Source organism: Syngnathoides biaculeatus, chromosome 10 (genome assembly GCF_019802595.1).
Source record: "Syngnathoides biaculeatus isolate LvHL_M chromosome 10, ASM1980259v1, whole genome shotgun sequence".
Classification (NCBI taxonomy): Eukaryota; Metazoa; Chordata; class Actinopteri; order Syngnathiformes; family Syngnathidae; genus Syngnathoides; species Syngnathoides biaculeatus.
The window spans coordinates 9078113-9104234 of NC_084649.1; the positions used below are offsets into that span (position 1 = coordinate 9078113).

General features: G+C 40.6%; 1 protein-coding gene across 11 annotated transcripts; it reads right to left on the reverse strand.

Moving 5' to 3' along the window:
* Window positions 1–7361: 7361 nt before the first annotated feature.
* On the reverse strand, window positions 7362–25968 carry LOC133507110 (dynein intermediate chain 2, ciliary-like). 11 transcript variants are annotated; one of them, XM_061831775.1, is made up of 24 exons: window positions 25853–25968; window positions 24407–24539; window positions 23358–23411; window positions 23147–23296; window positions 22142–22246; window positions 14610–14648; window positions 14421–14480; window positions 14263–14343; window positions 13997–14126; window positions 13741–13772; window positions 13437–13586; window positions 13222–13281; window positions 13030–13143; window positions 12828–12912; window positions 12495–12612; window positions 11770–11813; window positions 11426–11673; window positions 10174–10254; window positions 9901–9988; window positions 9648–9727; window positions 8916–9064; window positions 8392–8491; window positions 7648–7833; window positions 7362–7525 (listed from the first exon to the last, which is right to left on the reverse strand). In XM_061831775.1, exons 2-24 carry the CDS (start codon window positions 24485–24487, stop codon window positions 7442–7444), a joined length of 2319 nt encoding a protein of 772 aa, XP_061687759.1. In that variant the 5' UTR covers window positions 24488–24539; window positions 25853–25968; the 3' UTR covers window positions 7362–7441. The 11 variants fall into 11 exon arrangements, with proteins under 11 accessions (XP_061687759.1, XP_061687765.1, XP_061687760.1 ...); XM_061831781.1 differs by lacking the exon at window positions 25853–25968 and adding an exon at window positions 22753–22884 and having other exon boundaries at window positions 22142–22690; window positions 24407–24536; XM_061831776.1 differs by lacking the exons at window positions 24407–24539; window positions 25853–25968 and adding an exon at window positions 24570–24643 and having other exon boundaries at window positions 23358–23452.
* Between the last annotated feature and the right edge of the window lie 154 nt (window positions 25969–26122).

Sequence of the window (26122 nt, forward strand, 5' to 3'; positions counted from 1 at the left end):
GAAAATTGTTCTTCTTTTTGCTAATGAATAAAAGCTTACTTTTTGAAGGGGATGTACTCATTTACGTACAATGAACAGTATATTGGAGAGGACACTGATATAGTCTCTTCAAGTGTTATGTAACAGCTCTAGTAAGGAGTTCTGGCACACAAATTGCTGGGATTTATGAGTGACAATGGCACACAAACAGGCTCGGTCCCTGTTGTCAGCAATATGCTGAGATGAAATGACAGGATATATTTAGAAACCACCTACAGCAATCATATTCCTCACTTTATGTGTATTTACCTTTCACTTCAGAGTGACAGTATCTTTTATATAATGCACATGGCCGTGTTAATTTACAAAAGGCATGCCTAATTATTGCTTTTTGGGAGTCCCAGTGCTTCCTCGCACGATTTCTCATCGCTACATACGACTCCTCCCGTTGCAGTCAGGAAGTCAGGAGGTACTTCTCATTCAGGGGCCTATTTTCTCTTTCACTGGCGGCCAGCACCATCAGTCTGTCTGGGCTGGAAGGAATCCTGCAAGCTCGATAGAGAACAAGACACAGGAGGAGGAGGAAGATAGCAGCAAAGGTGTTACACACAATGGCAACCAATGCTGCTGTGGACAGTGCTGGCACACTCGCTTCCGATTCCATAGTAGGGCTTTAAGTCCAGTGTCTGCTTCAACTTTAGCTAGGCTCCATAATGTCTTCAGTCTTCATAAAGCAGCCGAGCGGGAGTGTTTGTTATCTGCAGTTGTCCACATTTAATTAGATAATAAACAAAGTAAGCATAAAGTTACTGCTCGTCTGCTCAGTGCATTTTGCTTCCAGTTGATTATGTTGAAGGCAAGAAAGTCACCCTTTGTCATGTGGGAGGGGTCGCAGCACCTCTCTACTACATCCCTTCAGATGAGACTTAAAATCATTTCTTGTATGACTGACTTCACATATAGGCAGAGTCAAAACACTGTCCTGGAAGATTTGCAGTGTCTAAAAAAAGAGGGGGGAAAAAGTGAGCAATTGGAATTATTATGATGACATATAGAAACATACCTGAAACTGAGTTAGAGACGCACTAAAAACAGAAAGAACCTCAATGAGCATTTTGTTCAAGAACCATTTTAAAAATACTGGAATTGCCTCTCCCACATACTAAACTACAATTTGACTTTTATAACCAAAATAGCAAACATTCCGTGAGCTGCTGTGTTTAAAATGAACGTTGCAAACTTCATTTGCAACGTTCATACTGCTGATCAAGGCCACTGTGTGTTTATTTGCGACTACACGCAACATCTTCCACATTATTATCTTGGCAGGAGTTATAATCAGATGCGAGCAGAACAAAGTCACATTTTATTTCCAATTATAGCAACAACAGCTGAGTAAATATCTCTGGGTCCCAACCACATGTCACTTGAGTCAAGTCTGTGTTTTTTATTATCATCATCTTTAGATAGCAGTACTTAAATTGGGACTGTCTAAAATTAGATTGAACCTTTTACCTGACTCCTTATACATCAAATTCTTTACCTTTGTAGCTACCTCCTTCCCTCCATATCCCTAATTGTCATTGAACAGCTAGTCATGATATGAAATGAGGAAGGTTACAAGATGAAAAAATGAAAACTTCAATGTGAAACTAATTATTTGATTGGGAGTTTTACCCCGAATCCAGTGACATTATATTACCTGTTCCCAGCAGAGCAATTTGTTGTAAATGTTCATTAAAGATACATTAAAAGCAAATCAAGAAGCAAGGCTAATTATACCAGATAATAGTTTGTCGTTTGCAAGTGATCAAGCACGTTAACAGTGATTAGGCTCACAACTCAAGGTGGCTCGTAGGAAAGTGATAAGTTTGATCTCAATTTATTAGCGTTATTCCGTATAACATGTGTTGTAGAAATGTGTGCATGAAAGCCATTTGAGCTATTATTACGCTTCAGAAAGACAGATCCCCAAAGGACCATTCAACTCACATTATTCTTTTTACGAATCATGCGTCTTTCTCGCTTTATGTCATCATACAACTTAATTGCATGGATGCATAACAATATAATAGTTGCTTACTTACCCAGCAGGCTCTTGTGAATGGACATGCAGCTTTGCTTATGTTTCACTCTCCACTATGTTCAGATGGATGGAAGTGCTCTTCACGAGCCTTTCAGGCTCTTTCCACTTTTGTTTGTTGCCCTCCCCCCTCTCCATCTGTACATCACACACAATCAAAGATGAGGCAGCTCGGCTTGAGGAGTTCTGTGGTAGCAGAGACAGAAAGCAAGAGAGCGAGAGGGGGGGCGAGAGAGAGAGAGAGAGAGAGAGAGAGAGAGAGAGAGAGAGAGAGAGAGAGAGAGAGAGAGAGAGAGAGAGAGAGAGATAGAGAGAGAGAGAGAGAGAATGGGAGGTGGAGGCGGGGCTGAGTTTGAGTTAGTGGGTGTCAGCAGTGATATCAAGCGCAAAAGAGAGGGGAACAGTTTGGATGCAATTACATCAGGATCCTGCCTGCCGCAGCACAGGAGCTGCTGTTATGGCGAACAAGCATAATGCAGTGCAGAGGGCTGACAAAACCATTTCAGCACAGTTTTCAAAGAAAACAATGCAATTAGTGGTGATTTGGATCTATATTTAGGAGACATAACATTGAGAGACGATGACGTAAGACTCCATGACACAATGTCTTCACGTCTTCAAGACCGAGCTGAGACTCAAACCAAGTATTCCGTTTTAATGGGAGCTGGCCTAGCGAATCAACATCGATGCATTTTCTACAACTGTTTATCCTGCCAGGCGGCACAGTGACGTAGCTGTAAAGCGTTGGCCTCACAGTTCTGAGGATCAGGGTTCAAATCCCGGCCTCCATCCCTGTGTGGCATTTTCATGTTCTCCCCGTGCCTGGGTGGGTTTTCTCTGGGCATTCCAGTTTCCTCCTGCAACCCAAAAACATGCAACAATAATTGTACATTCGAAATTGCCACTAGGTGTGATTGTGAGTGGGACTGTTGTCTGCCTCCATGTGCCCTGCGATTGGCTAGCAACCTTTTCAGGGTGTACCCCGCCTCCTGCCTGATGATGGCTGGGATTGGCTCCCCCAACACCTGTGACCCTTGTGAGGATACGCGGCTAAGAAAATGGATGGATGCATGTTTATCCTGCCAGGGAGGCTGGAACTTACCCCAAGTGATTTCGGAAAGGAAAGGCAGCCTACACCCTGGGCTGATCACCAATCAATCACAGGGCACTAAGTACATAGACAGACAACCATTCATACGCACTCATTCTGTCACTGAATAGCAGCTGAACCCACGCTGTCAGACGTGTCCCACGCCATGCGCGTCCCCTGAGTCATGCATTCCTGATCACTAATCTCCATCTGGGGGTTCACCAACCTGACACACCAGATGGTTGATTTGTAAAAACACTGACAGAAATGATCTGGAAAACTATATGTTATTCTATGTATTTCAGGTGACTTTTGAAAAGACAACAACAGTAACTAGAACCAAAGCAGTTTTTTTACTGACTGTAAAAGTGAGCTTTATCTCACCTCGTTTCACTGATGCTGTTCTGTATGACTGTATCAAGGGAATTGAACATGGTACAGCACAGCAGCAGCAGATCCCAAATTTGTAAACCTGCGTTTTTCCCAGCAATGTCCACTTTCACACAATAACACAGCATCAATAATTACAAGACGCATGAAAGCTGCACCGGTATCTAATTGGTATGTTCTTTTCTTTCCTTCCTCCCGTCGACTTGTTTTTGTGTGTATGTGTGTGTTCACGGTCACCTTTGAAAACACTTATTGCCAGAGTTTCTCGGCTCCACCTGTAGGCAATTATTGCCATTTGGTATTTAAATTGTCACAGCGGAAGGAAGGTACCTGATTATTGGCTCAGATTGCTTGTCACCATTGACCCAACAGTTTGTAGTCATCGCTTGCTTGTCAGTGTACTGGCAATTTTTGTAAGTTTGAGAAAGTAATAGTTTGATGCTCCGTGTTTGGTTTTCTACCGTGTGCAGGTTGGATTAGTTTGTTTTTGTTTTGTTTCTGTGCATTGTGTAGGTAGAATTTGTTTTTGTTTTACACCCTCTGTATTGTGTTTAATAGATTCCGCTTACCTCAGTTTGATTCTTCTTCCTTCTGATGAGCCACTGTCTGCCTCCCTTAGTCACTGGTTTCTTTTATATTACTCTACATGCAAAGACCTTTTGTTAACATAGGTTTGGCTTAGTTTTACTTGGTCATCGAATATTTCACAATTGCATACTGCTTTGGTTTGGAATAAAACTATTGAATTTCTCATGAATTCTTCCTGTCTACTTTGTGATCCACATGTCAGCTGAAGATGACAGAGACATCAGTTTCCCAAGTTCCCGAGTCTTTATTCTGTTTGCATTTTCATAACATTTAGTCTTTCTCAGTCACTGTGGTATATTTCTCAAATCAGTCTTGAAAATTGCAAAACAAATGCATTTCTCACAACAATGCAGGCATACAGCAAAACCCCATAGATTATTCTCTTGCTCATAATCCTTTGTTCACCTGTGAAAACTAAACTTAACTAAACTAAACTTCAGTGATCACGTTGTTGCCATCAGAATGACCACTATGTGTGTCATTATGTACAGGCAAGACTATCAAATTGCTTAGTCATGCTGTCTGGGTAACAATAAACTCTGGAGGGATGTTTGAATGAAAAGACTGGCTCAGGTTTTGATGACAGTAACCTGTATTTCATATTTTGTAAAGGAGATGGATGGATGGATGGATGGATGGATGGATGGATGGATGGATGAATGAATGGAAGTTATTCCTGTTTCTGGAGGATTGCAGCAGACTGGACAAGAGTCAGAGTAACGCTTCTACTGTTTGTACTGTATTTGTTGACAGACCTCAGCTGAGTGTGATACAGAAAGGAAGACAGCACTACATTGCTCTAAAAAAAAAACAAGAGTTGAAAAAAGGGAATCGGAATAAAACACGAAAGGCCTTGATTGAGAACGTGGTCAATAAGTGGGGTTCTTGTAGTATCGCATCAGGAACATTCATTTGTCCTCAGCCTCATCTGCTTCTTCCGCTGTTTTGCCTCTCAGCTCCGTTGCCACACAGCATAACTCCTCTATCTCCTCTTCTTTTCTTTGGCTGTTGACCCCGTCCAATTCCTCGTCCTTCCATTATCAAACATTATAACATTGTGTTGTGCTCCATATACAATTGCTTGCCACTTGATGGTTTAGATAGATAGATAGATAGATATAGATAGATAGATAGATAGATATAGATAGATAGATAGATGATAGATAGATAGATAGATAGATAGATAGATAGATAGATAGATAGATAGATAGATAGATAGATAGATAGACAGACAGACACATAGATAGATAGATAGATAGATAGAGATAGATAGATAGATAGATAGATAGATAGATAGATAGATAGATAGATAGATAGATAGATAGATAGATAGATAGATAGATAGATAGATAGATAGATAGATAGATAGATAGATAGATAGATAGATAGATAGATAGATAGATAGATAGATAGATAGATAGATAGTGAAGACTATTTTACTTTTATTGCACTTTCATTATTTGCTTAAACATGACCTTATACATTTAATCAACGGATAAAGTGTCGCCCATTTGCTAATCAGACAAGGATGTGTTGTGGAGCCGGTGGCTGTCCTTGATCTTTGTACGCAGAAAACCGGCTGGTGCCATCCTCCTAACCCAGGCGTTGCCGTGGAGACGAACGACACCAGATAAGGAGCAGAAAGTTACCATCCCGGCCCAGGATCTGACTGCGGGGGGGGGGGGGGGGCAGCCACTTTTACCATGGACCCATACATATAAAAACCTTGTGTTACTGGGCAGCTTTTGTCTTCTTCTTTGGCTATCCTGCCAGAAGATACACGTCTCGTGTGCAGCAGATACCTAGATAAGACCCGGACATCTGTACTGCACATTCCTTTGTAATAAATTCATTTGGTGTTAACTTTTTCTAATCATTGGTTAAATCTTCCTCGACTCGTGAACACGCGTAGGGCCAAACTCGCAAATCCCTACGATAGATGGATGATTAGATAGATCAATTTATTATCATTTGTTCTTACATTTCTTTCAATCATGGCCTGATATATTTTTTTTATTAGGCTTTGTAGCCTAATACACCCTGAAGCGGTCACCAACCAATCGCAGGGCACATACAAACAAACAAACATCCATTCACTTTACTTCAACATACCACACAAATTTTTTGGGATGTGGGTGGAGTGCCCGGAGAAAACCCATGCAGGCACGAGGGAGAGAACATACAAAGTCCACACCAGCTTGTCCCTTTCGGCGTCCGCCACATAGTGTCATCTCAGATGAAGGCACATATGTTTGGGACACTTTTTACACGGATGCCCTTCCTGACGCAACCCTTCTCAGGGAGTGGAGCACCCAGTGGGATACGAACCCACAACCCCTGGTTTACCAAACCAGTGCTCTAACCACTGAGCTACGGGGCCTCCCACTGTACAAGTATAGTATAGTAGTGCTGAAGCCTATCCCAGCTGCCAATGGGCAGGAGGTGGGGTACACTCTGAACTGGTTGCCAGCCAATTGCAGGGCACTCGGAGACAAACAACTGCACTCACAATCACACCTCGGGGCAATTTAGAGTGTTCAGTTAATGTTGCATGTTTTTGAGATGTGGGAGAAAACCTGAGTGCGCGAAGAAAACCCACACAGGCAAGGGTAAAATATGCAAACTCCACACAGGCGGGGCCAGGTTTTGAACCCCGTTCCCCAGAACTGTGAGGCCAACTCTTTACAGCTTAGCCACCGTGCACCAATACTAATATTTAATTTTTAGCTACAGTGAAAAAAAATGATGATCTTGACACCCCACACAGATGAAAAAAAAGGACTTTTAAATTCATTTTTACTCGAAAATAATCAAATGTTATCTAAAACATTGTACTGTATGGGGGAGGGGGCTCCACTTTAATGATGAGCCACTGCCCTCTACTGGTAGGTTGCATCACGTCATAGCCATGAGCTACTCACTACATTGCATCTTTTCCCTGACACGTAATGTAAATTCAACCTGATTTCCTGTATATAGCATTAAGAGAGTACATACATACATTTAAAAAAGGTGTATCCAAGGGATATTGCGGAGACATTGCTGGTCATTGCATCCCTTCAGGGGTCTGCTATTGGTTGTCCAATTATCAGGTCCAAGCACAGTGGGCAGAACTATCGCTTGACAGACCATGAGTTTACTCTTGCTTTGCATTTGAGGATTTTTCAGCTCGCTTCTTTAACCTGACAAAAGCTTTTGTGGCACACTCTGTCTATAAATAAAAATGCATGCTTTTTCTTTCATGAAATACTTTATTGTACTTTACAGAGCTGATGAAAAGAAATGCCGACTACTTGAAAGCAGCACTTTGCTCAAGGTCTCAGCAGACTGAGTAGCTTCTCCATCTTGGCAACTTCGGCCTCAGGACCTTCCACCAAATCACGACCCTTCTTCCCCTAAACAGACAGATATGCACACAAGAGCACAATAACAATACATTAGGCGAGCTACTATTACTATAACAATGACACAAAATCCTGTTTGTATTATAATTTGGGTCCCATTCTTGTTACTTTACTTTTGGTTTTTTGCGCAGGTTAGGGGACAGTTTGAGACTGATAACAGAGCCTCTGTCATCACCCACTATGAAGACGGGCTCAACGGGATTAAACTCAATATGAGTCAGCTTGGTCTTCTTTTTATTCACCACGGGCTGTTGGCAGATAGCCTGATACTTGTTGATGGCAAGGTCAAAAACATGAACCTGGAAATATAACATCAGAGCACTTAGAGGGATGAGCAAACAGTACACATATTATGTATTTAAGTAGGCTAATGTTAATCTTTACAATCGGTATCCAAACTGAGCAGCTAAATTTGTGTTACATTTGTGTAAACAGAGAGACCAATTTCTAGTAATTCACTGAGCATGCACTTCTGTCTTCATGTTGTTCATGCCTTTCACGTACTGGACATGTGGGTGTGTCAGATGCTCGCGTGTAATAAATTTAACCCACTACGTCAACACAAGAGATGACGGCAACTGATCGACTAGTGTTTCCGCTGTCTGTGACGACCCAGCTGCATACAAAGAATGTACTTTGTAGATAGAGTACAGCAGGGCAAAGAGGTAGCCCCTGCAACTGATTTTTTTTTCCAAATATGCTTCTCTGAATCCACCCAAATACTATATTGCTTATCCTCATTAGGCTCAACTGTGGGCCCATCAGAGCCCCTATGAGAACCATTCACACTCAGATTCACACCTAACTACAATTTACAGCCTTGGCACCGCCAAGTATTACTTGAAAATTATTCTTACCAATCCTTCTGTGGTGACAGCAGCAAAGACAGTAGAGGAGTACGGCGCCCAGGCCACATCCCCAACTGATGCATGTAGCTCAAAAGTAAACATTGGAGTGCTGGAAAAGGAAAGGAAGCCCAATTTACTTGAGTGAAAACAAATCCAAATAACAAACGGGCTTTCTTCTGAAGTGGAAGGAATAGTTCTAGATCCTTTGTGGTTAAAGTCATTCATCTCTCTCTTAACGGTAACAGTGCAATCCCAAAAGGACAACTCCACCCTCTTTGAGATTATCGGAAATAATTTAGTTTGGTTTTTTTTATAGCTCAGATTGGCTCCATCACTCCCGCGACCCTTGTGAGGATAAGCGGCTGAGAAAATGGATGGATGGATGGATGGATGGATGGATGGATGGATGGATGGATGGATGGATGGATGGATGGATGGATGGATGGACACCATTAACAATGAAATTAAAATTTGATGCTCAAAATCAAATGTTGTCTGTCCACAGTTTTGTCTTGGTTTTTGATTTGTCTCACTTGAAATCCTGGTCCCAGATCTTGACACTCCAATCCGAGCTGCAGGAGATGAACACCTTGGAGTGATAGGGGTTCCACCTTACAGTGCCCACTGCCATGTTGTGGGCTTCATATGTCTTGAGGTACTGACTTGAGTAGTTCTTTGAGCACTAAGGAAGGAGAGTATCAGCGCAATTGTAATGCTGCATACTTGGTAATACAGTATTCTACTGATGACTCCCAGAGAAATGGAACCACTAAAACCCTGTGTTTAATTTTCAAACAATGCGAGTGAGTGGAAGGGCAAATGTAGTTGTTCTCCCTTGTGGGGAATCAAAAATTGCAGTTTCATTATTCACTACTTTTGACAGCAGAAGTTTAACAATAACTCAGGTTGAAGTGCCGAGACATAAGCGACTATAAATTCAATTGGCAGTGCACATTATGATCCCCAAATTGGTATAAACACAGACAGCTGAAACGGAAACACAACTCTTAATGATAAAGAAAGCTCCAAGGGGGCATGGTTTTATACCGCCATTTAAAGTTGAGCATTTTGAATATTGTCTGGATGGGCATTTTCAGAGCTTCACAGTTAGAATTGCAACTTTGATTTTAAAGTGACAAATAAGGTGCACACTCTCAAGACAAAATCAACTTTATGGCTTGTGGGCACAGCAGCTGTATTTCAAACATGTTGACAGTTCACTGAGAGCCAAATCTTGGAGGTGGAATAAATTCTTCCAAACATACCTTGTGTATTTTCCCCTCCTCAGTGCCAACTATGAAGAGATCATCAATCTGTGTGTGAAAGTCAAAAGATGTGCCACTAGCTGGAGAAAAGAGGTATGGCGTGCTTAAAAGAGCAGTACACACTACACACAGACAGAAGCTGGCCTGGCTAAGCGATATAAAGAGTTCTGTGGCAGGTAAAAGCAGCTACAGTATTTCTACAATGTCTGGTAATTAATGCATATGCCATCACACCAACTGAGTGGAAACTCACCTCTAATAAGTTCCTGAATCCCCTCCAGGCCATCCGACACAGTATAATCCAATGTGAGCTTGAGAGCGTCAGAGAAGGCCAGCTCATTCTGCGGACATACAAAGACATTGTCATGCACTTCTTTTGCACATGAACGTTTCAATCAAAAAAAATGCAGAAACAGCACATTTGATGAATCCACTTTTTTGTATCAATATCAACATACAGTATAAGCACATAACAGTATATATATGGCACCACGCATATATTACTCAGTTATTTCTCTTAACGAACCTTAATAAGCATCCAGGACACAACTCGGCCATCCGAAGACACAGAATAAAAATTGAGGCTGTTGTCATTCTGCCAGCGTACCTGGATGAAAAAAAATCCTTTGAACAATTAAGCAAATACATGATCACAAAAATGTTTGAACTGAAATGATATGTGGTGTTTATTTACTGGAAATGATTCTGGACATCCAGTTTAATACTTACGACAAGTTTGGGATATTCAGTTGAAATTTCAGAATGAACCTAAAAAACACTAACCTTTACAGCAGGGGTCTCAAACTGGCGGCCTGGGGGCTATTTGAAGCCTGTGAGATGATATTTTGCGGCCCCCACCTTAATATGAAAGTTTAATGTTAGTGCAACCCTCAGGTTTTATGTGGATGGCACTTTTGCAGTGTTGTGTGCAGAGCTGACAAATGTACCAATCACGGCGGGATGTACAGCTCTTGGAGGCGTGACATCGACCAGGCTTGATGAAAGTAGTGAAACATTTTTCAATGGGTGGAAGTTCCAGCAGTGCTACCACGGAGTGTTTTATTAATGGTTTTGCACACAACGTGTTTGAGAAGACTATACGTTTGAGAAGATACTTTTTTTTTTCATTTCTTTTTTTTCCATTTCTTATTTAAATTGCACGCATCGAGGCTGGAGCCTCAGCAAGACTCAAGTTGAGTTTGAGACCTCTGCTTTAGGGAACTTTTCCAAAATGTTTGAATCTGTCGTTTTTTGTTTTGTTTTTTTTACTAAACTTAGTGTTTTCAAATAAAGTGTTAGTTCAATGAATCGAGCAATACATTTCAAATGACATCCACTTCTGTGCCTTTCTGTGACTCTTCCAGTCTGGCTTTATTTCTGTTGCTACCTACTGTTGACACTTTGTGACATGCCAATCTCAGTTGTTGGGCGTCATCCCGGCCCTAGGATGTCAGTCCGTGAACAGCATGAAGAATAGGATTGTTTAAATGCCAATTCACATTGAGCAAAGAAAATGTATTTGTCAATTCATAGGTCAAAAACGCAATTGAAATAAATCTGTCAGAGAACAGCAAGTTGTGGCAAAAGTGATTAAAAATTCAACGGTTGGACAGGCATTGAAATTAAATTAACCTGTAAAGGTTACAGTGCATTTTATTTTCATCCTGAAATGTCACTCAAAAGCTAAAGCAAACTTTTTGTTTGTGTGATATCATTACGTAATGTTTTGAGACAGCATGCAGTAAATAATTTACTTCATTGTTGCTCAACTCTCTCACCTGCCAGACTGGGTCGGTGTGCTTGCCAGTGTTCACAGTGCTCTTGTATTGAGGGTTCTGGCCCTTGTTTTTCAAATTGTACACACACACACAGCCGTCGTAGAAACCGACAGCAACTAGGTAGGAATGTTGCTTGTGAATGTCGAGGCTCAGCACACCAGAACCTGTAGGAAAGATGTACTCGGGGTAGGTAGAGTTCTTCAACGTGTAGAAGAGAAGCATCCCACGGCCTTGTTTGCTGAAGTCATCTGCCAATGGATGACAGAGTACCAGGAATCTGAGTTCAAACGTATTTTTAAATATTATCTTAAAACTGAAACTACACATGATTCTTTGAGACTTACATGATCCCAATCCCACACCAAAAAAATCTGGATAAATAAAATTCCTGTGAAAATAGGTGCATTTATTAGTCGTTGATCATTTATAGGAATGTTTTTCAACCATTATTCAGTCAAGGCAACCACTTGATAGTAAAGAATAAAAATGAAAAAATCACTGCCTACTCCCCAAACAAAAATTTTCCGATTAACTTCCCAATTTACTCACAAATTGATTTACTCAGTATGAACTCTAACCCTGTTTAGTTGAACACAAAGTTGATATACAGTACTACTCGGAAGTCATATTTTCTTGTGTCAGTGACAGATGGGTACGGAGGTTAATCTTCCTTTCTGCCATCTAATAAAAATACCACAATCCTGTTTGTGATCATTTCTTTTTGTTGCTGTTTCTTTGTTTGTTTTTGTCCTTTCTTTTGCATGTTCTATGGAGGGTGTCAGTGGGCGGAGTCTCCTGCATCGAAACTCACTGCTGATGACAGCTACCAGCAACTTTAGGTGTTTTGCTTAAAATAAAAAGAAATACAGAAATTGCTGAGTTCCGTTTGTTTAGCTTTTAGATTCACTATGAACGTTCTTGGGCACCCTAACAGAATATGCAATTTTATTTTTATTTATTTATTTTTTTACCACTGTCTAATATGTGCCTTGGTTCAATAAAGGTTGGGAAACACTCATTGGAGTAATGTACAGTGTTTTGTGCTTGATGTGCTGTTGAGCAAACCTACCAACAGAGGGCAGTGACACACATCATTTTGGCTTTGTCATACTGGAACTTCCACAGGGGGAGAACAGTGCCCTCCTCATCCCTAAATTCATCCGCCGCATCCTCAAAGTACTTGAAATCTGGAGGTAAATACAAGACGAGACACTTTATTAGTGTGGCATATTAGTTTTTGTTTGTGTGTTTGTGTGTTTGTTTGTTTGTTTGTTTGTTTGTTTGTTTGTGTGTTGTTTGTTTGTTGTTTGTTTGTTTGTTGTTTGTTTGTTTGTTTGTTTGTTTGTTTGTTTTTGTTACAATGCAATGTGACACCCATAGACAAGGAATAAACATTGAACACCTTGTGCTACTTCATTGAAAGTGTTTTGATTGACCATGCGCTCCAACAGCTTGGCAGATTTGGATACTTGTGTGATGTCATCACTCTGTAGAGATCAGTCCATTTTATTTTGTTACTTGTTACTGCACAGCTGGCTGCAAACATTTAAAAGATTGCTATTGGCTACGATGCATAGCGGGACACTGATATTCACGTGACTCACAGGTTTCTCAATGAGCATCATCTTTTTGTTTTTTTCACAAGTGTCGTCTTTCTGTTTCTCTTTTTTCACCTCTTGTTTCTGTAGCTCAGCCATGTAAACATCATATATGTCCCACTGCAAAGACAAGACAGGAGTCATTCCAGCATTACGCTGGATGGGAAAATGGGGAAAGGAGGACAGAGACTTCTCGACCTGAAAAGCAGTGGCGTAATAGTTGCAGCGTGGAGGTGGGACAGTCTGACAGGCTCGACCCTGCAAGAAATCAACAAAGGAATCCCGCATGTGTAGATGTGCAATACTTTAATGTGCAATTAGTGTTAATTCAACTCCTTAGTGTACAAGTTAAAGCGTATCACTTTCAGAATTTGGGAAAATGCTGGGACGATAAATGTAGTTATCTTTCATACCTGCAGTGGATTATTGATTGTTTGAGAGGATCTTTCGATAAAGTTGAACTGATTTGTACATTTTGGCTCGGCATTTGCTTTGGAGGCAGCACTGTCTGGTATGTCGTCTTCTCCAGCCTCCTCTTCCTCACCTCCATCACCAGAATCATCCTGTAGAGAAATTAAACAAAAGTGTCAGGAGCTAAAATTCTACTGCTCAGAGAGAAACTGCTTGAGGACGTCATCAATGACTGAAATGTGAATTTAAGCGACGTAAAGTTAACTTTGCTCGTATGTTTGGTCAGCCAATCACATGACATCTTACCTCATCAGATTCTTCGCCCTCCTCGCCTGTTGCTGCAGAAACATCAAATCATCTAATATAAATACATCATGACATGTGTGACGTTTGAAATGCCTCTTTTGGAATTTCATGACGCGTATTGATGGTGCCACCAGATGGCATGAAGTATAAATTACTATTACAAAAACCTGAAACTGTGACTGACCACAGTCATACCAACACACACATTGGAGTTGACCATTTTCTGTCAACACAAAAGATAAATCATTTCAGTAACCATCTTCAGTGAGTTCCTCGGTGGCCGTCAGACTGTGACTATCATCAAAGTCTTGATGTTCGAGGCAACCCTCCAAGACGAAGTGAACGGCCATGTGGTTTACAACCGTGGTCAGCTTGTAAGCGCCATCCTGCAAAAAAAAGCGACGTAGCAATGATATGAAAATTGGTGCCGGTGTCTGTGCTGGTGAGGATGAGGGTGAAACCAAGAGGAATGTAAAGGATGAGGGGGGGGGGGGCACAAGGGTCTGGCTGTGATTGTCTTACATTAAATTTGTAGTGGGCAATATTTTGCGGGGCATGTGGATTTCTTGCAGTCAGAGTCTTTGTGATTTCCTCTTTCAGCTCCTATTGGGAATGAAACAAGCCAAGACCATACAGTACATGCTTCAGCTGATAAATGGATTCTTTTGTGTCAGCCTTACAGCCTCAGTGAGTTCCACTTGATCAGCAGGTTTAATAAGTTTCCCCGGATCATCATCCTCCTGATGGGAGTTTCATGTGATGAAATTTTACAGATTTCATTTATTCAATGGAAATATCAGTTGTGCCCACAACCCGCATCATACAGAGTATTCCCAGAATGATAGCAAGTTGCTTTGTGTGCGACTTACCTTTTTCTTGTTTGTAGTTTTGTATGACTTGGCAGCTGCCTGTGGGCAACAAAGATGGTCACAATTGATCTGCACTAGCGTTACGAGCTCACGATCTAACTTCATATAATCGGTTTGGACAATTGATTTATTTTTGAAGGTGAATATCATTTTAGTCAACAACTAATTGAAGCTGGGTGATGAGAAGAAATACTTAAGACTATGTAGACAAGTGGCTCATCTGACCATGCCTTTAAGGATCTTAGTTGGGCACACAAAAAACAGCAGCCATGGTTGTACTATAGTACTGATTACATAACGCCTGATTGATATATGCAACATAAACAAGACGGTTATATAACTAGACTCGAACATCCACACTCAACTGACATGAAACCAAATACAAATGATTTTGTTACTGTCAGGTCAACTTTAATTTGTCCCTAGTCAGTTGACTTTCTTTTGTTAACTGCATGTACAGAATGAGTTTATCCACATATTAACAGATGATATTGTTTATATTGCTCTTGGCATTGATCTCATTGTACAAATGAATGCTCCACCAGTCATCAGTCACTTACTTACTTGATCTTTGCTCATCTTTTCCTATCTGTTTGTAACTAAAAAGATACAATTGCTTGTGTATCGAACTCAAAGCTCATGTTTACTCCGTTTTGTCTTTGGAATGACATAATAAAGGTTTTGAAGACCTTAGTGATGAATGAAAAGGTAGGACTGGCATGATCATGTGACACTAAAGGGATAGTTACACAAAAAAGACATCTAGTGCTCTGCCACCCAGAACATTATGAAAATTAAAATTAGATAAGAAATATATCGATATTTACTTTGGTTTTTGCATGATGTGTCAAAGCATAAAACCACCCGATTGTAAAATTATTAAATATTCAGTGTGTTTTTTTCAACCATAACTATGCTTTAGCAATTTAATTTGATGAAAATTTCATATTTTGTGGCATTATTGTGGACATTAAAATTGTATTTATCTGCAATTTCTCTTAGGTCAGCAAATAGTCAAACGTCACTGTGGATAATAGTTTCCTAAATATTTCTTTCAAAAACAAAAGTTCAGTGTTTATTTTGTACTTAGTACAGTCTAATGTGACTTGTCCTTCTGCAGCAAAGGAAGAAACTTGACTCTTTCCCCAAAATTAGTAACCTCAAAAGACAAAGGAAATGCCTCCGGATGCCAATTTAACATAAACTAAGCCATCAAAGTGCACAGCAGAACTGGTACTTGTGTCTGTTGTCAAATATTTAGCGCTCACGCTCTTTTGTAAACTTGAGTTAAGAGAGTACAATGTGAAAATCAGTCAATAGACTCAATCACCCAGCCCTTGTTCTTAAAATCTGTTTTCAATCAATTACAATACAATACACTCTTGGTCATTTTTAGCGAAACATAATTTTCGCGTAATATACATGTTTGAGTTGTGATTTCTTGAGTGGTCGTAGGTCCTTCAAGGTGACAGGGATGTTCTCTCCAATAAAAGAGCATTTGGTCATTCCATCACATTAACATTCTAAAATAAGTGACAAAGATGACTGATATCTATTCATACTGTAGTTTCTCTCAGAAATAATCTTAGCACTTCGACACCACCATTAAATAACCTGCATTCCAGCCTGTGCAACTTCTCCAAATGGAGCCGCTGTAGATTCCATTACTTGTTTCCTATGACTTTGGAGAGGGGTGTCAAACTTGTTTTCATCACAACAAGCCACATTGTTAGTTATGGTTGCCCCCAGGGGACTGTATATAACAGTCAAACTGCATAAATGTATAATAACTAGAGAAGTAATGGTAGGCTACGTCAAAAATCATGGCTACATAAATACGTACCTTGCTTTTAAGGTTGGGGTTCAGTCCCAGATTTTGGTATAGTAAGTTAACAAGGAAAAAAAAGGGAGGGGGGGGGACAGCAGCAATGTGAATTAACAATTAACATAGGTGGCAATGTGGGGCAGCTGGTAAAGCGTTGGCCTCACAGTTCTGAGGTCCCGGGTTCGATCCCGGCCTCGCCTCTGTGGAGTTTGGATGTTCTCCCCGTGCCTGTGTGGGTTTTCTCCGGGTACTCTGGTTTCCTCCCACAACCCAAAAACATACAACATAAATTGGACACCCTAAATTGCCCCTAGGTGTTATTGTGAGTGTGACTCTTAGTCTCAATGTGCCCTGCGATTGGCTGGCAACCAGTTCAGGGTGAACCCCAACTCCTGGCCGTTGACAGCTAGGCTCCAGCACTCCCCGCGAACCTTGTGAGGATAGGCGGTGAAGAAGATGGATGGATGGTGTTGGAATTTTATTTCTAAATCATCATAAACTTAAGTTAGTAATCTGACTCCAATTTGTGACCTTACCCAACTGCCACTCATCCAACAATACGCGCGCTCGTTCTGCAATAGAAAGGTGTCAGGAAGCCGGCATTTTCACACACGAGTGGATTTATTCCTTCAACAAACACCTGGGTCTCGGGTCACTCTCATTACAACCCTGTACGTCTCTGTTGCCACCAGCAGACGTACTCTACATCCGAGTTGCCCAGAACAATTTTAAAGTACAATCTACTAATTCACTATTGGTTCTGTGTCTCCTGCAGGTATCCTTGGCGCTCTCTCATTGGTCTCCTTTGGTCCGCCGGATGTTGGCCCGACTCCTCCCCTGCAGAATCGCGTGCTGGCTTCTCCTGGTGGTGGTTTCCTGACAGTAGTTTTTCACCAACTGCCTCTGAGTCCTCTCGTCTCCGCACCATCCTTGCAGTTAGCACCGTCTTTTCTAAAACATTCCCTTCTTGCACATTCTTGCACCACATACCCTGTTTCGTTCCACCAGTCACACACTCAGCACTTTACAGTCTCACACTTTCATACACAGGATGTAGCAACATCTAATGAGCTACTTTAAGCTCAAACTCTTATATTCCTTTAATGGATGGATGGATGGATGCATGGATCAATTAACATTGTCATTCTTGTTAAAACACCAATGAGATTTGTTATTGCTTTAACTTCATCAAGAGTCCGGGGAAGATTGTTTCAATGCAGTTGAAGTTGTGTGTTTGCACAGCACGACTTCGCCTTTGCGTGATGTTGTTTCAAATGAGTGTATAGCTTTGACATCCTGCCAGAAACGTGGCTAGCCAACATGTCCACTACATGCAGCCAGAAGTGGAGCTGCACTGTGTTTGTTTGTGGAACAGGTGTGTTGCAAGTACACAAGACTGATACACTTTTTGCGTGTTGTGTGAGCCTACCCTAATTCTCCCTGCATGTGATTATCATTTTTATGGTAGATAAGTTTTCTTTCGACTTCTTGCCTAGATACACGTGACGGCCACAAGATGGAAGTGGATACTGTGAGGCTGAAGTCCTCCAACCCAAAGACTTTCATCATCTCTAACAATTTGGTTTTCGGTAACAAACCTTCAAAATCTTTGAAAATGTGTTTAACATGTTTAAGTGAAATGAGAAATAAAATATGTCACAGAGAAAAGAGAAAGAAAAACAGTCAAAGAAGCACTTTCAAGGGGTTAGCCAAGACAGCATCAATGGGGTTTCCTTAACAGTGGACTGGTGGCAATTATTAATTATTGGAGTTGACAGATTTCATCATAAGCTACCACAATGAAATGAGGTTCAAAGTTTAATCAAGCCAGACTTTTTGCCTCTACATGATGTAATGGATCGTTGTTGAAAACACTGTTTCTATAATGACAGGCTGATTACCATCATTATTCAGTCAAGCTGCCGCTACTGACAAAGCGTGGGAGGGAACAAATATGCCATGAAAACTAGGAGGCCTACGAGGACACTAAGACTGTAATAAATGTGAATATACGTTGTTGTACGTTACGCAAAAAAAAAAAAAAAAAAAAAAAACACTTTGTGACAATACTGAATGACAAAACAAAAATATTTCAACACAAGAATATAAAGTATAACTGTACAGACCGGTAAAGGAATCAAATTGGAGCAAAAGACTGGAGAAAAGTTATAACGATTGTGACAGATTATCATCTCTGGTTTAATTCTGATGATCACCTTTAATCGCTTTAATCACTTATAGTTTTAACAACACTCAATAACCATTTGAGAAGTGAGGACACTAACTGTTGAAGCATTCTTGGTGTAATTCTCTCCTATTCCTGCTACAGTTGAAGCCACAAGTTTACATAGTCAGTGCAAAAACACATTTTATTTTATGACTCTCTTGAAGTCAAATCAAATGTGACCTGATTCACAAATCTTTGTAGCCTACGGAGTCAAGCCCTAAAATTCTTTCCTGGAAGTTTTGCCTTTTAGATTGAATTAATTTTTCTAGAAAATCTCACTTGGTGTCATTCTTTGCATGTGCTTGAGTTTTTTAGCAAAGCCCTGAAAACAAGGACTCATATTTCATTCCTGCAGCAACGTTTGGATTATGAGACCAACGTTTTTCATCACTTTTCCTACAATTTACAAATATGAGAAGTGGTGCCATCTTATAGAGTTTGATTTTAATGTTACACATAAGTCCAACTAAGCCAGCAGTATTGCAGGCATTAACTTCTGCTGTATTCTTTGTCCAAAATTAATTTTTTTTATCCCAAGCCAATAAAATTCATGCTGCTACATTGTAAGGGATATTTAATTATTTTTATTTGGTGTATTTAGTGTTGGGTGCTGGGTTCAATCCTGGACCCGCTTGTGTGGAGTTTGCATGTTCTCCCCATGTCTGCATGGGTTTTTTCTGGGCACTCTGGTTTCTTTTCACATCCCCAAAACATGCAACATTAATTGGGGACTCTAAATTGCCCCTAGGTGTGACTCTGAGTGCGGCCATTTGTCTCGATGTGCCGGGAGATTGGCTTGCAACCAGTTCAGGGTGTACCCTGCCTTCTACCCATTGACAGCTGGGATAGGCTCCAGCACTGGCCGCGACCTTTGTGAGGATAAGCGGCTAAGAAAATGGATGGATTGATAATGCAGCAATAACATTTTAAACATTTTGTGTCTGATTGTATCATGTCTCATTTAGTTTCATCTCACCAACGTGCATTCATTGAAGGGTTTTATCTTACTACGTCTTCCTTTTCTCCATCCGTCCGTCCATCCATCCATCCATTTTCTGAACCACTTATCCTCACAAGGGTCGCAGGAGTGCTGGAGCCGATTCCAGCTGTCATCGGGCAGGAGCCGAGGTACAGGAGCCGAGGTACACCCTGAACTGGTTGCCAGCCAATCGCAGGACTCATGTAGACAAACAACCATTCACAGTCACATACACAATTACGGACAGTTTGATTTATATATCAGATCAATCGAGAGTTAAAAAAAATCCTCCCTGACTGTTTCCCTGTCTGCATAATCCCCACAGCGATCCCATTGCATGTTTTCTGTTTTGTTTCAAACCATTGCTTACAGATGTTATGGGATATTTTTGCAAGGACGCTCTAGCTTGTGCTAATGGAAGCAGCTGCCTTCACTGACCTATTTCAGTGAGTCACAGAGCACTTTTCCAGCACACTGGCTATTGTGAAACAGCACTGCTTCAGGTGATTTTGGGCAACAACAAAAAAAAATCTTTCACATTCACTATTCTGGTTCAGAGCAGGAGGGTCTCACCACACTGCCTGAATGTGGAGACAAGGTTATAACTAAAGAGAAACTTTTGATTCTTTGGTCCCGTGTAAACAATTCAAAACAAATGAGTTTGAATTGAATTTTATCAGACTGAAATCAGACCCATGTCAGAGAGTTTTGCCCTAGTATTACTTTAAAGAGATGGCACTACAAACACGTGTTCACCTTCATGTAATGGCACTAATGGCAGCTAATACAACAACAACAAAAATGCTCAAATTGATTTGTGCTATTGCATTTTAACAAATGAAAGCAACTTTTTTCTAGACTAAAGGCACCATTTGAATTACTGTATGGCACTCCCACACTATGATACGCAGCTAAGCATTCATAATTGTGTGTGTGTGTCATGATTCATTTAGTCATTTTTAGGCAGCTTATCCTCACAAGGGTTGTGGAAATGCTGGAGCCTCTCACAGCTATCTCCGGGCAGAAGGCGGAGTACACCCTCAACCGGTTGCCAGCCAATTGCTGGGCACATATAAACAAACAACCATTTGAAGTCACATTCACACCAATGAGCAATTTTGAGTCCAGTTAACCTACCATGCAGGGGATAGCACGCAAACTCCACAGGGGGGGGGTGTTGGGGGGGTTGAATTTAGAACTGTGAAGTCGATGTACTAACTAATTGGCTGCCGTGCCGCCATATGTCGTAATTGAAATGGAAAATACACAATCAAGACAAACGGGTCAAACAAAGCTGCTCGGCAGTATGTGAGTCGCTAAACCGGAGCAGAATATTCACAATGCCCAAGACCTGTGGTGCTGTTGGTTGTCACAACAGACGAGACAGTTCTTCAAAGATATTATTCTATGGAATACCAGCTGAAAAGACCAGAAAAGATCGATGGATTTCGGCAATGAAACGTGATGGATGGTGCCCAAAAAAATCAACACGCCTGTGTAGCGATCGTTCCATTTCAGGTAGGAATTACTCTTCTCAATCTCAAATTATCAAGAAGTATTTCCAATGCCAAATTGACTCATTTGAGAACAATGCGTATTTGAAAAAAAAAAAGTCTGTCACAGAGAGATTTACGGAGGTAAGCATGGGGCAGCAATATGCTTCCATGCACCGAGGAGACGACTCCTTGTCCTAAATTTTATTTCCAATCATAGTTAATGAATGCAAGTTTTTGTAAAACCGGGGGTCATTTATTTAAATTTTGGTATTTGTATTGGAAAAAATCTGAGTGAGTCCACCACTATGTGGGATTTATTCCTAATTTAAGAATAGATCCAATAACAAAGTATTTGTATGCGTCCAGGCTTTTATATGCTTTTAAACTTATTTGTGTAAATCTCGACAACTTATTCACCAGATACATGTGTATATCCAGTTGTCCAAGACAGGGAAGCGAATTTACAGTCAAATTTCTTAGCGGCGAAAACACTGATTTCGACATTAAATATGGATCCTCTATGCCAATTGTGTCTAATTTTGCCACCACCTTTGTTTATTATACGGTATATTATAATAATATTTTGTATATTATTACGGTATCGGACAAAACTCTGGGTGTTGTGCTATAAAACATATTTTAGTTCCGTCTCAACTGAATGAACTTTCATCAATGCTTTGTTTGACTGGCAATATGGTGACGTAAACAAAAATCACGTGATTTTATGACAATGGTGACCACCAAAGGAGGAGATGGGGCCAGACAAAAGACCATCAGATACAGGTTTTACCTGGGAAACATGGAAGGTGGAGTGAAGGTAGAGAGGCAGGGAGCCTAAAGCATACCACACATGGATTAACCACAGCCATAATATCACAGGGGCTAGTGAAATGGGGGGGACAGCTTTTTGGATTGAACCTTGACTGATAGATGTTTTGCACTGAGACACAATTTTTTACCAACTGTGTAAGCAGGCACAGGGATGTGGTGACAGTTGGCTTGTACCTGATATTTGGCAGAGGACTGGAGAAGGCCAGTGGGGGCTTGCTTCCAGACCTTGGAGAACCGGTGTATGTGGGAGTGCATCAAAGGGAATGCAAGCGCCTCCTCCTGCAATGAGAAAAGTGGAGGTTGCTGGCCTAAAGAGCACTGAAAAGGGCACATGGCCAAGGAGGTGCTGGGGAGAGAATTATGTGCACACTCGAGTCAGGTAGAGTGGGTGCTCCACAACATGGGACAAGACTGGGGTATCCAACGAAATGTCAGCTGTTTATTGGTGTGCTCTCATTACCTGTTAGTCTGAGGATGGTACCTCGAGGATAGACTAACACCGATACCAACCACGGTGCAAGACGCTCTCCAAACTTGCGAGGTGAATTGGGGACGCCATGCAGGCAAAAAACATACTGGACCAACAGGTTGGTAGTCTCCTTGGCTGATGGAAGCTTGGGAAGTCTCAGGAAGTGTGCTCCTTGTAAACCACCAGTGAGAATGAGTGTATTTGAGGAGGGAAGCCCAGAAATGAAGTCCAGGATGATGTGTTACCAAGGGAGTCTGGGAATAAGATAAAGTAAATGACATCTTGGTTTAGAGGATACCTTATTTTGAGCACATACTGTGTGTGCAGAGACAAAGGACACGGTGTCATCTTCCATGGTAGGCCACCAGAAGCGTTGATGAAAGAAGGTCAACGTTCTGCGGATTCCAGAGTGTCAGGTAAAACGCAATAAATTGGCCCACTGTAGAACCTGAGGGCAGACAAAATCAGGAACAAGCATGGAGTTCCGGGGACCTCCACCAGGATCAGCAAGTTCTTCCTGGGCTTCCTTTACCAGAGTTTCTATTTCTAATTTGATTAAGCCCAGAAAGCAACGGAGAGACAAGATGGGATCCGGAACATTCTTGATACTCTCAAAGGCAAAGTGGCAAGACATGACATCCGCCTTGCTGTTCTGGGCCCCTGGGTGGTAGGACAAGGCAAAGGTGAACCAGTCAAAAAACAATGCCCACCTGACTTGATGGCAGCTCAGCCTCGTAGCAGAATGAATGCATTCCAAATTCTTGTGATCGTTCCAGATGATACAAGGGTGTTGGGCCCCCTCCAGGAAATTCCGCTTTTTCAACGCCATCTTCACCGCCAAGAGCTCCTGCTTTCCGATCCTATGATTTTTCTCCACTTGAGACCATTTGCGAGAAAAGAAGGCGCAAGGGTGGACCTTACCATCAGTGGGATTTCGCTGAGATAGTGCTGCATCGGAGGCAGCTCTGAAGCCACCTGCGTGAGGATGAGCGGCTCAGAAAATGGATATATGGATACTGTAACATGAAAGAAATGGAAATAGCTTCTAAATAATGTCGGTTTTATCTTGGCTTTTTGAACAATTGATTCCTAGAAACGCTGTGACTCCGTTAGATCCAAAATGTGCTTAATAAATTGCACTTTGTCTTTCTTTGTGTGTCTGTAACTTTGTGTTTTTGCTGCAGCTTGTTTTGGCCAGGTTTCATTTGAAAAAGAGTTTTTGTAAAATGTAAAAATAAATCAATATTTAAAAGGCAATTCGTAGCTGGAGGGACGCTAGTTTGCTTGCTGGTGTCAGGTTATCCTTAAGCAATTTGCACTTGCTCCATCATTGTCTTTGAGATGTGTTCTTCACTTCCAAGTTCCACTTTTTAAAAAATGACATTCATGAATTGACTCAAAATATTTTCCCTCCAGTCATCTAAGAATTAATTATTTCTCCGACTTCTTATCAGGAGTTACCCTGAGTACCACTTTTTGTTCTTGCTGGGAATCAGTTTTACCTTGTTGTAGACCAGGCTACCGGCAAAGCACACAGGAAATCTGTTATATTTAGTCGAGGATATACTATGACATATCGGGCTACTGGAACATATTAGAGCTAAGTTTGCAAGTTTGACCCTGGAGCTTGACTGACCATTTTAGCCTGACAGAATGTATGACACTAATCAAATGGCAAGACCGGAATCAATTTTCTTTCACAAATTATTAATGTAAAACTTTATTTTGACAGACACATTTTCACAACATAAATTATAATGAAAGGGCATATACATTTCAAGAATAAAATACAAGTCATAATGGTTGTCTGTCCACAATAAAAACAGTGAAACAGAAATTTGTGGAATCTTTCCTTCTCTTAACAGCTTCCTTGCTCAGCTTCCTAGTATGATCAATGTATATAATCAGAAAGCACGATTAATTCTAAAATTCTTTGTCTACACGGGGGGTCAAACAGCATGAGATCTTACAATTAAATATGAATGTAATTCCTCCCGATTATTTTCAACCTTCGCTGAGGCCATTTTACAATCAGCTTTTGTTTGCCCCATTCCAGTGTTCCAAAGTCCCTTTCCCTTTTCACAGTCAGACCAAATGATTTATCTGGAAAACAAACAGAGAGAATCACATTACCTTATCGTCAAAAAATAATATCTGCTGAATAAAAGTCTTACAGTGGTGAAATGAACAGTACAGATGATAGTGATGATGACAAGGCTTATGATGATGGAAGCAACAGCGACATAAAGAGCATTCTTGCCCAACCGCCTTGAGCCATCATAGTCACCATTGTAATAGCTGTTTCTAGACTGAGGGCATAACAGAAAGACTTTATTAAAACATTTATGCATTACAAAGAAAGTAGGACATTGTTTAAAATTTGCTGAAAAGATTTAGAACTGAGTATTTTTCAAGCATCATGTAAGGTTTTCTACTGCAGTACTGTAGTAATAATTGTCAAAATAATGACACCCATGAAGTGGACTGGGCTTCTAAACTTCAATTTGGCATCGTTTGTATCAAATGTAATATCTGGGTAATCACAGGTGGACACACTATTTTTTTAATCTTTTACTGTTACAGAAAGAAAAACCCATGATAGTCAGTGAAAACAACAACGACATTTACTGAACGTGTTAAATAACATACAGTGAAGGTAAACTAATGAAAGTCGGGCATTGATGAAACTGATCTAGACCAAAATGACGGTAGCCTTGACTTAATGTGTTGTTGCACAATGCTTTAAAATAATCACTGTAATCAAATGATTTCAGTAACTGCCAATGAGACTTATGGACTTATTGAAAGGTATTTTGACCTTCCCTTTTATGAGCTAACTGATCCGGCTGTCTAACTCTTGTTTAGATGACACACCTACTTCAAAAGGGGGTGTGAAGACAAAAATCTAAAAAGAGTAGAAAAAAGAATATAAAGTAAACAAATTTAAATAGAATGTAATATTGATGCCTTATTATTGTTTTGTTAATAATAGTTCAACTTACCTTTACACCTACAGCAGTTAAGAATGTGAGAATGTTGCCTAGAAACTGTATACTTAATGCTGTAAATGTTTTCCGATCGCAAAGGTTTGACTGTTTAACAGATTAACTTAATTTCCATTATGTTTTTGTTTTTATACCGAATCAGCCAGCTTCCTAGAATAAATCATGTTCAATCTTAGGGCTTCCGCTGTATACTTGAAAGATAATATTCTCTAAACTGCTATCAACATGTTGCAGCAAAAACAATCCATTGAAAATCAATATTGTCCCACAGTTTCAAATCTCACTTTCAGAAAATTAATTAACTCAATCAGAACACTAATTAGGATCTCTACATTGCTGTGAAACTGCACTACTTCTGAGCAAAACGAGCACGTGCAAAGATACAATGAAGTACTTATGACCCATACATACCATGATAGAGTAGACCAGAGCGACAATGTTGACAGGGTATGCAGGACAAAAGCAGGTGAGCATAGTTAAAGTAAGATAACTTTTAAGTTCAGGTTCCTTTTCCTCTGTTGAACCGTTGTCACAAAAGTTACTCTTAGTCACTGAACTTTTCACTTGGTGCTTTAGCACTCCCAGAGCCATTTTACCAGACACCAATGAAAAGGTCACAGGAGGAAGAAAAAAAAATCTGAGGGGAAAACTCAATTACCAAATTCTAAAGTCCAGTGATCC